Source organism: Sceloporus undulatus, chromosome 2 (assembly GCF_019175285.1).
Source record: "Sceloporus undulatus isolate JIND9_A2432 ecotype Alabama chromosome 2, SceUnd_v1.1, whole genome shotgun sequence".
NCBI lineage: Eukaryota > Metazoa > Chordata > Lepidosauria > Squamata > Phrynosomatidae > Sceloporus > Sceloporus undulatus.
The window spans coordinates 90,605,375-90,620,211 of NC_056523.1; the positions used below are offsets into that span (position 1 = coordinate 90,605,375).

Here is a 14,837-nt window from a genome sequence, read left to right on the forward strand (position 1 = left end):
AAAATTTGTACCATCCAGACTCAGCTACTCTGTAGTGATGTTATATTATATCCTCATGGGTTTTGGGCTTCCCTGGACAATATAATGTCGATTGCTGCAGATATATGTATGTGTGCATTATTTGTTGTTGTTGCTGTTTATCTGATCCAAGACTCCTTTGACTTTTCCAGGCCTTAGAAGAGGCCCTGAACATTCAGGCCTCTGCTCCTTCTGCTTTCAACAGTCCCACTGACCCTGCTATAAATATCCGACAGCAAGAAGTGATAACCCAAAATGAGCTCCTGAAACAACAGGTATGGAACATTTCCATAAAACTAGGAACATTCTCAGTTTGAGCCTACTTATAAACTATGCAAAAAAGACAAAACCTTTAGTTCGGTGTTCCTTTTGATTTTACTCATTCTCAGTAATGAACTGTGCTCTATTTTGATTTTGAATTCAGAGACAACAGCCAAGTATTTGGTTCTGGGTTTCTCCTATCCACCCTGTTCATTGTGGATTGTGAAATGTTTCACGTTACAGTTGCAAAATGTGAAGCGAATACAGATTTTACTGTATTCTCTCTCACAACAACTCTAGAAGTAGGTGCTGTCTATTTCCATTTTATAGACGGGCAACTGATGGCGAAACCACAACTTGTCTAAAGCCAGACAGTACACTTCTAGCTGTGGTGATTATGTTTCTGTTTGGGTCTTCGGATTTAAAATTCTGCATGCCCTCTGCTGGGTTTTCAAATTTTGTAGTGCAAACATTCGTATCCTTGAATAATTGTTTCCTCTTCTATAGCCTGTCTTCATTAATGACAGTTTTATTGTGTTACTGACTGTATGAAAGGTTTTACCAGTGGTTATTTCTTGGTCTTTTTTTAAAATGGTCTTGAGACATTTTGACTGGATTTATTTTTGTATCTCAGGTAAAAAAAATAATAATAATAGGAGATAAGTCCAGATTTAGCCATGCTTAGAGTAAATCAATTTTGCTGCTGTCATTGTCTCTAAACTGAGGCTGTTGTACTTTGAAGATATGCTGAAATGATATGATTCATTGGAAAAGAATGAATGCTTGGTAAAGTGAAAGACAGTAGGAAAAGAGGGAGACCACACTACAGGTGGATTGATTCTATCAAGGAAGCCAGAGCCCCTGGTAAGTCCTGAGCTGGGCTTTTGGAAGTCTTTGATTTATAGGGTTGCCATAAGTTGAAGTCAGCTTGATGGCAAATAACAAGTACATTAATTCTAGTGGAAAAAGGCTCCGTAACCATCTTTGTTTTATTTGTTGCTGGAAGAGGCAAAAGAAAATAGAAAGGCTGTTGTGGCTCTTCCTCCTCCTTCTGACACCATGGGCCCCTTTCACATAGCCCTTTTGCCCTGGGTAGATCTGGGCAGATCCAGTAATCTCCATACCAAATCTGTCCGGAATGATGTTCCCACTACCTTTACCCCAATTGAACCTCTCCGTTTCAATTTACCCCGCTGATGTTCACACTTCAACCCTCCTTGTTGTCGATCAAAGGATTTGCATATTCACTTTTGCTGTTATCAATGGTGACGTATCATGTATCTGCTGCAGCCATTTGTCAATGGCATGGGTGCTTTCCTCCTTATTTTAAAAAAAATCTAGTGGCAATGTTTGCATATTCTATTAATTTGTCATACACACACACACACACACACACACTGGCCCCAGGCCACTGGTGTGAGAGGGGAAGCATGTTCTGCCCACTGCCCACCCTCTGACCTTTATCCCTCCCCCTGAACTTGACCCGATCATGATCGGGGCCCATGTTCACATTCGCTTGCACCAGATTTTACAAAAAGAAACAAGGGCCTGTTACAGTACACTGAGGGGGATTTGCCCCAGATCGGGTGTGCAAAATCCCAGTCTGGGTGTGCATAAACCAGAGCTAGTGGGAACATCCCACTTTGAATCCAGTTTGGTTAACAGGGTAAAAGGTAGTCTGAACGGCCCCTTGGTCTGGTTATGACAAGAGTGAACACCTCTGGGCTTTTCTGCCATTTGTGTGTGACCATTGTCACTTCTCTGAACCATTTCCAATGAAAGTCCTGTAGCACATCCCTTCTCACCCATCCTCCCTGCCTAACTTCCCCTATAGGGAAGGACTGTCCTAGGGAAGGTAGTGTTCAAGCCCTTGGAGAATCCAAGGTATCATCTCCGGCCAAGGGATCTGAAAGAGCATGGTGTATTTGTCTGTGTGTATGTGATATACAGTGCGCCCTCCCCTTACGTGGGGATCTGTTCTGGGTCCCTTCGTGTAAGGGGAATTCCATGTGTGCTGGAGCCCTATTGGAAGTAATGGGGCTTGCACATGCGGCGGTGCAGTGGCACATGTGCGCCATGGGCACGTACCCCATTACTTCTTCCAGGGCACGCAATGGGCTATTCCGGCATGGCTTTCATCGTATGCTGTACATACTGCCAGCATCACTTGTGACCCTCAGGCTCAGAATGGTTCTGCACTCTTGCCTAGGTTTGGATGAACCCATGCATGTTGTTTTAAACGTTTGAATGTTGAATACTATATTTTGATTTGTTGGAAGCCACCATTAAGAGGACTTATACTGATAGATAAATTTACCTTTACCTAGTTATATTAGAAATCAATAAAATTAATTACAGGCCATTGATTGCCTTTTTTCATGTCAGAATTTTTTATTCTGGTCAAATACAGTGTGCCCATGCCATATGCAGCTTTCAGCTTACACTGAAGCCTCGGCCGGGAGGAAACAATAGCACGCGTGCCATGCTGCGCCACATGCACAAGCTCCATTGTTTTTAATGGGGCTTGAGCATATGTATTTTTCCCTTACGCAGGGGATCCGGAATGGATCCTCTGCATAAGGGAAGGGCCCACTGTAGTTCTGAGAGGAGGCTTGACAACTATGGCTGAACTAATTTTTGAGGAGACCCAGATGGTCATTGTAAACTCAGAATAATTGGAGAGCGTGGGATCGTCCGTGGTGTTATGAAGAGACTGACTTAGAGAGTCCCTTGCCTCAGAACAGGTGAGGATTTTGATGTTAGACTTATATAAATGTGCCTTTTTCTTATATATTAACATTAAAACATGATATACCTCAGAGCTTGTTGGTGTGATCCTAGGACTTCAGTGTCTCTTCTCTTTTTGCCAGGTGACGATATTTGAAGAGGACTTCCAGCGAGAACGGAGTGACAGGGAGAGGATGAATGAGGAGAAGGAAGAGCTCAAGAAGCAGTTGGAGAAGCTTCAGAAGCAGTTTATACTTACCAGCAACCAGGTAGGAACCCCAAAAGGTATGCAGATGTCAAAGCATTCTGCTAAGACACCCCCCTTAAAGGAGAATGAAATTTAGGCTCTTTGCTGAAAACCTTCCAGATAGCAGACCCATAATTTTCTGAGTCACCATTGTTTCTTTCTCTCATGGTGTGTTACACACCATTTCTTGCTCCTTTCAAGTGTCACATTTTTTCAAGTTGATTATAAAGTAGACCCAGCTCATATTCCACAAGTCCCCTTTCACCTTGGTGTGTTTGGCTATTCGGCTAGGTATGGGGGGGGAGGGGGATATATATCTATTGTGTGACCTTAGGTGACCCCCACTAGGATCCAACCTAGGGCTCAACCCCAACCTAGGGTCACACAATAGATATATATCCCGCTCACTTCCATGCCAGCCACAGATGCTGGCGAAACATCAGGAATAAACTCTTCTAGAAAGAACATGGCCACATAGCCTGAAATACTCACAAAAAACTATGGTACATAAACAGTTTCCAGTCTTTCAAAAAGTCTTCAGTTGACTTATCCTTTAGAACCCATGTTAATTTGACCATTTGGGCTAACTCAGTACCTTAACAATCCATTCTTCCATCATTGGTGCATCAGCCCATCTCCAATTTTCTGCAAACAATATTCTTGCTGCTCTTGCCATATGTTGAAGAAGAATATTTGCTGTCCAGTTCTTTATCCATAATGCCCAACATAACTTTGGTAACTGGTAACATTACAAAATCTAGTAACTGTTTGCCTTTTTACAAATCCACCACATATGAAAAAAAGAGTTCTCCTTATCTAGACATCCCCAAGAGTGATTTGAAAATGGGCCATTTTCAACTGCTTATTTAGGGTTAGATACCATCTGTATATCATCTTATACAGCCATCCTTTTAAATTACTGCACAAAGTAAATTTTATAGCTTTGGGCCACACTTCCCCCCAAGCGTCCATATTCCTGAACTTTTGGAACCACCTTATCAGGCTCCTATTCTGTCTCTAGTTTCAGAAGCCATTGATATATTTCTAATTTTAAAATTATATGGTAATTATCTTTATGCAACTCTAAATAAAACTCATTTTCTGTTACTTGTTGTGCCTTCAAATCATTTCTGACTTATGGTGACCCTAAAGTGGGAGAGCTCTGGGTTTGAGTGTGTGTGACTTGTCCAAGATCAACCAGTGGATTTCCATGGCTGAGCAGGGAATCAAACCTGATCTTCCGAGTTGTAGTCCGGTGCCCAAACCACTTCCATCTGTCCTTAAATTGCATACAGTTGGCCCTTGGGATCTACAGAGGATCTGTTCCAGACCCCCTCCCCTGTGGATGCCAAAACCCATGGATGTTCAAGTGCCATTGTCCCATTGGGGACAATGGTACTTTGCAGCCCCGGCTGCCCAAAGCCCACCTCGTCACTCTCACTGTGGCAGTCGGCAGGGGGCTGCCTCCTGTTCCTCCTTGTCCTGCTGTCACCTGTTCCCTCTTTCCTTTTCCTCCTCCTCTTCCACCGCTGTCACCACCCACCGCTGCCTTCCTCCCTTCCTTCTCCTCCTCTTCCCCCACCACCACCTCTGCCTTCCTCCTCTTCCTCCTTTTCCTCCTCCCCCTCTGCTTCTCTCACCGCCAGGGCCCACCTCTGCCTTCCTCCTCCTCCTTCCCCACCTCAGCCTCCACTGCTGCCACTTTCTTCTTCCTCTCCTTCCCCTTCCTCCTCTTTCATCCCACCCCTACAGGCTTGCCATCTACAGATGCTGGAATCTATGGATGGCAAGTCTGCGGATATGGAAGGCTTACTGTACTGTATAAGTAAACCAATTAAGATATTTGCTTTCATTAAGAATCATATCTTGATTTAAGCTTCCAGCTCTCTCGTTCAAAATTCAAAAGATCATCATAGCTCAACCATCTCCTATTTTAACCCATTCTTTCCCTTAAAAAAAAAAAAGGCTGCATCTAGTTAGGTACCTAATATAATCTTAGGGGGAAGTCTCTGTTTATACTTACAACAAACACATAGGTGAGCCTTTCTAATACAATGATTTTTAAATTTAGTATGCACCGTATATTTATCATACCAAAGATAACCATCCCAATCAAATCTTAAATTATGGCCTTCAGGTTCCAAGAGTCTCACATGTCTAAATATTATCCATTCCTTCAACCATACAAAACGAAAGCCCTCATAATACAATTTAAGACTAGGGATTTTCAAGATGCCCTTTCCTTAGCATTGTGTAGTGTTTTAAATTTTATTCTGGGTTTCTTTGCCTGCTGGACAAATCTAGAAATCTTTTTTTCTGCCTTTGCACAAAAGATATTTCATTTCTTTTAATAGGGCAGGGGGTCGCGACTCCTTTGGGGTTCGCTCGACCCTTTCTCGGGATTCTCCCCTGCACCCCCTCCTCCCCCTTTCCCCACTAGCGCCGGCACCCACAAGGAGGAGGGACCAGGCACAGGGATGCCTCCTCCTCTTCCCTTCTCCTCGCAGGCGCCAGTGAAGGCACCCACGAGGAGAAGGGGAAAGGGCTGGGGCTGCCTCCGCAAGCCCCAGTGGCCTTTGTGGCCAGAAGTCCTGCCCCTTCTTCGCTGGTGGCCTCCCTGATTGGTTGGGAGGCCAGGAAGGGCCGGGACTTCTGGCCGCAAAGGCCGCTGAGGCTTGTAGGCGGTCGAAAGTCCCGCCCCTTCCTGGCCTCCCAACCAATGAGGGAGGCCGCGGTCAGGACTTTTGCTCGCAATGGGGGTTGCGGCCCAACAAAGGTTGGGAACCACTGTAATAGGGAATGAGAGAGAAGTAAAAATGTTGGCAAAATATTTGCTTTTATTACTGCAATTCTACCCAAAAGCGATAAATTTAATTTTCCCATTTTTCTACATCTCTTTTAATTTCTTTCCAGACTTTATTTTTTCCTCTTTTTTATTTTATTTTTAAATATTTATTTATTTATTTTAACATATATACAATGTTGCATATGCCCCATTCCCTCCTCCCCCCTCCCCCCTGGCTTGATAGAGTTTGGAATCAATACACTGTTTACAATTAATACCTAACATTCAATATGTTGGATTTAACTACATTATTGATTTTGTTGTACTCTGTATTCCCTTTAACCTTCTCAAGCAGGATTTCCCAACCCAAATTCCAAGCTTCTACTTTCCTTTCTCCGGTATATTTTAATCTTCTGTCTCTAATAATATTAAATATCAAATAATATCAGGTTATCTGCCAAATACTTATCTACCTTGATGAAGTTCCAAATTTTATTTTCTTTCATCCTGATGTCTCCATGGCAGCTGAGGACTGTTAAAGAGGAATACCATAAAGAGAAAGAGGAGAAAGACAAGTACAAGAAACTGCTGAAACAGCATAAACAGGTACTGAATGATGGTGCACTAGTTATTTTAACAGTGCTAAAGGACTAGACCAGTATGGTTTGATCATACCTGGCTTATGGCATAGCCTAGTAAATTTAGCATTGAAAGTAATGATGTCAGCTTGCAGCTCAGACTCCTTGTATTACATTGAATGGCTTACTTTGGGTCAGATCATGCTAGGGATGAGCAAACAATCTGTTTTCTAATTCAAGTCACTTCTGCATGTGTTCCTCGCAATAGTCATTCTGTCCTGTTTCTACATTAATCAGCATGAGAACTTGCACTGAAGTGTGTATTTCTAAATGCCCTTTAAAAATGATGAAGGCCACATCATGTCAGTTGGCAGCATCCTAGTATTCTATTTGTAAAATGGGATTAGTTCCTGTGCAGTGCCATTCAGAAGTGTGTACCATAAAAATGTTCCTGATGGTGAGATAGTTTCCAGGAACTGTGCTGTGAAGTGAAACATTGAAGGAAAACCTGCCCTACTAAACATTCAGTAATATTAATATTCACCTACTAAAGTTACTATTTTGTTGTGTGAGGAAATCAGAGAAGAAAGTAAATTGGATAGCTTAGGCAGCAGATTTGGAGTGCCATGAAAAAGCATCAGATTAGTAGCTATTTAAATTCTTGTATTTCTACTGCCAGGATGGGGGAAAATGCTTGATGGATTTCCTGTCTTATGTGTCAAAATAAATTGGCTGGTTTTAGGCACTGTCCACTTTGATTATTTGCTGCTCCAGCTCAAGCAGGAAAAAAAATTGTTGGGCCAGCAATGGAGGGGATACATTCCTCAATGCCAGTGGCCATGTATCTCAGCCACAGACCACACAGCTTCTTCATTATATAATAAAAAAATTCAAGACTATTCTATGCTTTCTTGAGGACACGATTTCTCAGGGCTTCATCCATTTATGAATACATCTTGTGGTTTTTGCTGAAGGACAGTTTAGAAGGAAGCCCCTGCTGTTTCACTTTGGAATTTACCGCACCTCTGCTCAAGAGGCATGGCACTCTGACGTGCTGAGAGAAGAAGGTTTCGTACTATAATCCTGTTTAAATACTATTAACAGTGCAGTGCAACAACAGACCTTTGCTGAACCTGCAACCTAGTTCTCTATTCAACTGAAGCCCCTAAGAAGCACTTTTTTTTTTAAACCTGGCATCTCATAAATCTCTGGCAGGGGTTTTCCATCAACCTGGGTCCCTTCTGGTATTTTAGATCCTTCCAACACACATCAGCCCAACTAGTATGGTCAGTGTTCAGAGATGATGGGAACTGTAGTCACAAACAACTGAAGCAACTCGGGAGGGGGAAGCCTGCTTCAAAACCTTAGTTTGTCCTTTGACCTGTGAAGTGACTGAAACTAGAGCTCCATTTAGTGCCAGAGGGGGTGTGATGCCTTTTTTGATAAGACACTAGAACAGAACTCGTTTCTTCCTTATTTTTCCTCCTTGGTCTTGGCATGAGATTGAAATACTGTGAAGGGTAGCATAGTGTTCCTTCATTCAATTCTAGGAGTGGATGAAGAGTGGCAAGAGTGCAAGCCAGCAAAATCATAAGCTTCCTTCTTGTGCCATCATACTCTGTGTGGGTTATTATCTTTTCAGTCTTGGAGGGCATATGTGCTTGCATCCATTTTAGCTTCCTGCTTTTTCACTTGCAGCATTCTGGTGACAAACTCCACCCAGATTCAACGCAGCCAGGGCCGATGGCCCCAGTCTGTCCCATCTACCAGTTCCCGTGCAGCCCTCCAGCTCAACCACACCTATATCGTGGTTACGAGGATTGGCAGCAGATCAGATATCCACCTTCAGCCTTGGCAAATGAACAACCTCCAGTTCAGAATTATTACCGTTTCCCTCCTGTGAGTTAACTCAATGCTATGGTACTGGGGCTGAGGGAAGCTCTCTGGAAAGTAAAGGAAATCATGGAAAATCCATCCCTTAAAATACACACATCCTCCCTCCCAGCAGAGATTTTAGGATGGGGCCAGGTACTCTAGTCAATGTAATGTAGTGGTTTGAGTGTTGGACTACAACTCTGGAGATCAGGGTTTGATCCCCCACTCAGCTATGGAAACTCAGTGTGTGACCTTGGGTAAATCACACACTCTCAACCCCAGAAAAGACCATGATAGGTTCACCTTAGAGTTAGTCATAAGTTGGAAATGTTTTGAAGGCACACAACAACAACCAAGTATTCTGCACACTTCTTTAGGGAACAAGATCTTTAAAACAATGAGTCCCACTTAGACCACTGAGAATGTTTTCTCTTGTTCATTCAGTGCTGTTATTTGGAAGCATGTGGGTTCTCTCAAATTTGATGTTTAAGGTTCCCCCCCCCCTTTTCTCCCTATAGCCAGAATATGGTTGGTACCAACCACCCTGTGTTCTGTCACAAAATCAGAATTTACAAGCAGTGGATGGTGTTAAACAACTCCCCAAGGAATCAGGTAAGGAAAGAGTTCCAGCTCCTTTGATGAAGTTGCTGAGGCTCATTTTGAATGTTAATTTTTCCTTGTGCTATCCTTTAAGGGTTCACTTACATGCTGTAATAGTCACACAGCATCACTGGCTACCCTAAGGGATAAATGTAGCTTTTGTACATATTCCACCAGGAGGATCCTTTCCATTGCATGGAGAACATGCACTGCCACCACTACCACATATTGTCAATTTTCCATACAACTGGGAAGATGTGTTACAGCTATGATGTGGCAAAGGCACCACACAGAGATTATTTCAAAGAGCTTTCTCATACTTGCAGAAAGTTTGCCCAGAACAAACAGCAAGAAGGGGATGGGTTAACTAAATATGCCTTTCTTCCTTATGTCTACACTGCCATACAATGTCTGATATACAGAATTTGCAGAGATTTACCTAATGTGTAAATTCAGATATATAGCCTCAGCATTCAAAAGAGACAAAGTCTTTGAGCATTCTCTTCACCACCCTCCACCTGTAGTTTTTGCATTTCCATCAGTTGGATGCAAAATTGTGAACAATTAAAAAGAAGACTTCCATGCCCATTCTTCCCATTGTCATTCCACAGTCCTCTCCAGTGCAATGCAAAGGACAGTGGGAAGGGCAGCTCCCCCTTCATTAAATCAAGGCATCTACCTTGATTCAGTCCCACAATGGTAAGATGCAAGAACTTTCTGTGAGAAATGAAAACTCTTGGAAGATTTTTGCACTCTCTTTCTCCTTCCTTAGATAGGGATTTCCTGCATGCAAACTCCTCCCCATCCCTCTCTCTCTCTCTCTCTCTCTCTCTCTCTCTCACACACACACACACACACACACACACACACTCATTCAGACTAACCATGTGATTTAGGTCACATCCCCTTTGGAACCAAGAGACATTCTCTCAAGATTTTCTCCTGAACTGTTTGGTTTTCCATCTTCCTCCTCTCTCAACTTTCTTTGGAAAAATTGTGAGATAAAGATTTCTTTTTACCTGAACTATTCACTAGCTAGATTATGATATAGCCTTTTACTTATATATAGATAAAAGCCATTAGAAACTTTTGTTTTAAACTACGCATTTGTTGTTTGAGTCTGTCTCAGTTCTTAGGGAAGCATAGTTAGACAAAGGCACATTTCTGCTACTCTGCTAATTTTAAAGCTAGACCCAAGCCTGTTAATTTTTGATATTTAAATGTTTTTGTTTCCTTTACAAAGGCTGAAGCCTTCAGAAACTTAAATTACCCTACAAAAACAACATAATTTGTCCTTCTTACGGGGTGGTAGTTGTTCAAGGTAACATTTTCTCTGTGCAGTACTGCTTGGAATGCCTTTCCTTGGTTGGATTTTAGGGTATCCTAATTTCCATTTGGATTTGAGAGAGTCCTGGCTTGTATCTCCATTAAAATGTTAAATGTGCACCATTTCCTGCTTTCTACAGTTGCAAGAGGAATTTAATAACCCCTTTTTAACTGTCAGTATTTTTTTAATGTGTTGGATTTTACTAAATGTCAGTCATTGCATATTAGAAAACATTTAAGTGTTGAGTGGCATTAAAAAACACCCTGTCAGCACATGATCTTGAGGATTAGAGAAGCAGGTTCATTGCACCTCCATTAATTCCTTTACAGCTGAAAGTGTGTGGTGCTTGTCTAGGAATATTTGGCCTGTGGTAAATCAAGGTGCAATAGTGTATGCAATTTATGTAATACATGTGTTTTTGCCTTTCAGACCCTACAGATCTTGGATTACCAAAAAAACCAACGTCCTGCTTAGTCTGTCTGGTGCTGTATGTAAGCATCAAAAGTGCAGTTGCAGAATTCAGGTGAACCTGCGTGTACAGATAACCACCTTGCACTTCTTGGACACTGTTCACACTTACTTGTGTATATATGGGATGTATAACTTGGACACTTACAAAGACAGTGGCTTTAGCAGGTTTTTCTGAAGATGTATAGCATGGGCTGCCAAAGAATGATGGGTGGCCTGTTGCTTCTGGAAAGCCTCCCATTGAGAAATTTACCTGAGTTTCTCTTTCTCTCAGTATTTTTCTCCACCTGATGTCAAGGACTCAGTTGCAAATGACCAGCACAAAGACTTCAGGAGCAAGCACATTTTGTGGTTGTTGCTGTTCCAGCACAGGACACACATGTCTCCTGCATCAATCAGACCTACATTTCATTAATTACCTTGCTATATGACAGCTTTCTGTTGATGCATGACATTTTCTCATTTTTTGGGCAGCAGGAGCATTCTGTGAGCAAAATGCCTTTTGGAGGGCAACTGCTGTCTTATTGTGGCCAATGCCCATGCTATGCAGTATTGCAAGGAAAAAGAAAAAAAAGAAAGAGAAACTGCATCCTTTTGTCCTTTTTGGTTTATGCTTATGAATGTCTATAGTGTATAGGAATAAAAGTGAAAGATACCTTTCCTATTATGAATATATATTTTTAGAATTTACAAGTCTAGTTCCGTGGTTGAGCCAAAGGAAATGTGTATTTGATTCTCCACTGAACAGTGCTGTATAACATGGCTTAAACTTAATGTATATTCATGTCTTGCTCTAAGCACTCTCTTTATTCATATATTTTAAATACCCTTAACTTGGAACATGTAAAGTTTTCATTTGCTAAAACTCTATCCAGTCTCTTACTGATCTCCCTGCATAGAGCACAATGAAATTGCACTTCTTTGTCTAAATCTTATGTTGGCAAATAACATAACAGGTTTTAATTCACAGTTTCTCTCTGGGCCAAAACACACTGCAGAAATAACCCAGTTTGAGACTGCTTTAACTGCCCTGGCTCAATGCTAGGGAATTCTGGGAACTGTACTTTTGTGAGACATTTAGCCATCTCAGACAGAGAGCTCTGGTGCCACATTAAACTATAATTCCGATGATTCCCTAGCAGGGCAGTTAAAGCGATCCTAAACTAGATTATTTCTCCAGTGTGTTTGAGAGCCAAGACATCTAGCTGCCCAATCTTGGAAACTACTTGCTGGAGTAGCTGTTTCAGCTAACAAGTCGTTCCTTATATTCTCCAATAAGATAACCATATTCATGAGACTAGCCGGTGTTCTCATACAGTCAAATGTACCAGTAGTAGATTTGTAGTAATTGAATTTTTCAGTGATGGTGATGGTTGGCAGGCTGGAATAGTGATCAGCAAAGCTCTTTGTAAAATTGATGTATAAAATCAAAATATTAGAAACCTTGCTACAGGTAGTGTTACTGATGTGGTCATATGAGTAAAGTGAATCAATTGTTTTCTTAGCATCACTAGTCCCATAGGTCAGAATCAATATATTTGGGGTTACCATGGCTTACCTGAACCAGGATCAACCATGTTGGCCTTCAGGTTATTGATGGGCATGAAATGGCACTCAGATTTTTATAGACACTCTTTGCTTATCTATTTACCTTAGAGGTTGGTTATTTCAGCAAAGCAGCAGGATGCTGTGATGGCAAAGTAAAGGCCTTTGTGTAAAAAAAGGAGATGTCTTATTGTATATGTATGAGTGAAAAGAAGAAATACAGGATCATGGTGGTGGTGTGCCAGTAGTTAATATGGAAGGTGGATAAGGCAACAAGCATAAAGTTATTAGGTAGAAATCCCCAGCAGGGGGCTTAATGTTTGGGAGTTTTTAATCAGAAAAAATATAAGGAAGACACATGAAAAGAGATATGCAAAATTATGCATTGTGTGAAGAAAATGGACAGTGGATAGCAGAACCCAGGCTCATCCAGTGAAGCTGTATGGTGAGGTATTCAGAGCAGATAAAAGTAAATCCAACTCCACACATTCAACCAGTGGAGTTCAATACCATAAGATGTAATGGATGGCAGTATTTGGTATAGTATTTGATCTTCTCCAGCATGGATCTTGTTTTCTCAATGTAAGTTGCACAGGAATGGGAGAAAAAAAACAGTGGATAGAGATGATGGGTGGATAATACTCTTAAACTGAGTGGATTTTGCCAAACACTTGATCAGTATGTTTTCTGTATGTTTCTTATTTTATTATCTGTGTCACTTAAGACACACTGCTTTCCTTTATTTTCACATAAAACTGGGTTCCGGTGAGTCCTGGGTATCTGCTGGGGTTTTGTTCCAGGCCCTTCATCGATAACTAAATCCATGAATGCTCAAGTCCCATTAAATATAATGGCCAAGTAAAATGGTGTCCCTTATATAAAATGGTGATATCAAGATTTCCTTTTTGAAATTCGTATGTTTTTAAAAAAATATTTTCAAGCCATGGATGGTTAAATCCATTGTTAAAGAATCTGTGGATATTGAGGGATGGCTGTACTTCTTAAAACATAAATTTCTCCAAAAGATCAATATTTTTAAATGCTAGCCTAACCAACCTATTTGATAGAAACATCTTGAAGTACAGATTGTGCATCCCTAATCCAAAAAAAAACCAAAATCCTAAACTTTTTGAGAGCCTGCATGGCACCACAAGTGAAAAATTCTACACCTGCCCTCATGTGATGGGTCACAGATGCTGAAGTCTTTATATATAAAATGGTGTGGGGAAGCACTGGGGGGAGCCCTTACTGCCAGGTGGAAATTCTTTGGGCTCCCCAACTTCTAGGGAGCCCACCAACCATCCAGTTCCCTCTTTGAGGCTGTAACTGCAGTGCTCCCTCTGGTTTGTTCACAAGGTGAAAGTGAGCAGCTGGCAGGCTCTCTGGAGGCTAGGGAGGCCAAAGAATGTGTGCCTAGCAGCCAGGGCCATCACTTCCCAAATATTACTTCATTTTCAGTCTGCAATTAGTTAAATCCAGTATTTAATATTGTTGAACATTTTGTGTAAAGATTTTGTATTTAGATTTGGATCTCTTCCTTCTTCAAAATACCTCATCATGTACATGCAAATATTCCAAAATCTGAAATAAATAAATAAATCCAGATCACTTCTAGTCCTAAGCATTTTGGATAAGCGTATGTTGATGCTAGTTACCTGTCGCTCCAAAAATCTGAATGTTTAAAAATTAAAGTCTGGTGTTTTTTTTTTAAAAAAAACTAGAATTGATCTTCACAAATTGATCTTCATCATACCCTTTAGAGACATCACTTCCTTTAGGCAATAACTGCAGAATACTTATTTCTTTTTCTTCTCTTCCAACAAAAAAAAAATCCAAATTGTTTCCTGTGCAAGGACAAAAGCAATTACAAAGGATATGTTATGTTGCCACTGTGTTTAGACAAGACTGGTTTTTTTCTAGCCAATATTCCTATTTTGTAAATGTTTAGACATTTTGTTTGTACAAGATGATCTTAACTATAAATATTCATTTATTTTATTCTTAATAAAGTATGAGTTTCACTGTGAATCTCTTCATAAAAATGTTTTTGTGATAACTTGCATGTTTATTAGATGCCTTTCAGACTGCCATAAATGAAAAAAGTGGTAAACAGCAATACACAGTGGGAGACGTTTCTCATCACTTCTGTGAACCCATATTCTGCAGTGCAGGAAGAAGGGAATATCCAAACAGATTTCTCTTTAAGTCTGAACTTACATGAAGTGAAATCCAGGGAAAGAAACAGCTACCCATAAATTGCATTCATTGAACTAGAGGAAGTAGATGAGGAATGTGTTCAAGGTGTCATATTTTAAGTCATCCATTGCAGTCTCTACACTGCAGTGAAAAAAAATGTACCTGCTGCTTTGCTGAATTTGTTCTGCAGGATACACTAGAACCAGAGTG

The 14,837-nt window shown here is 41.0% G+C and overlaps 1 protein-coding gene across 7 annotated transcripts in view; it reads left to right on the top strand.

Moving 5' to 3' along the window:
• Positions 1 to 14,837, top strand: part of TNIP1 (TNFAIP3 interacting protein 1) — a 108,488-nt gene that overhangs the window by 90,997 nt on the left and 2,654 nt on the right. For 6 of the 7 annotated variants that reach the window (XM_042452113.1, XM_042452109.1, XM_042452111.1 and 3 more), the window contains 6 exons: positions 171 to 293; positions 3,150 to 3,275; positions 6,564 to 6,644; positions 8,315 to 8,515; positions 9,010 to 9,103; positions 10,848 to 10,941. In XM_042452113.1, coding sequence (XP_042308047.1) covers positions 171 to 293; positions 3,150 to 3,275; positions 6,564 to 6,644; positions 8,315 to 8,515; positions 9,010 to 9,103; positions 10,848 to 10,941 — 719 coding nt within the window. The remainder of the gene's footprint in view (positions 1 to 170; positions 294 to 3,149; positions 3,276 to 6,563; positions 6,645 to 8,314; positions 8,516 to 9,009; positions 9,104 to 10,847; positions 10,942 to 14,837) is intronic. The other variant, XM_042452114.1, reaches the window with a different exon arrangement.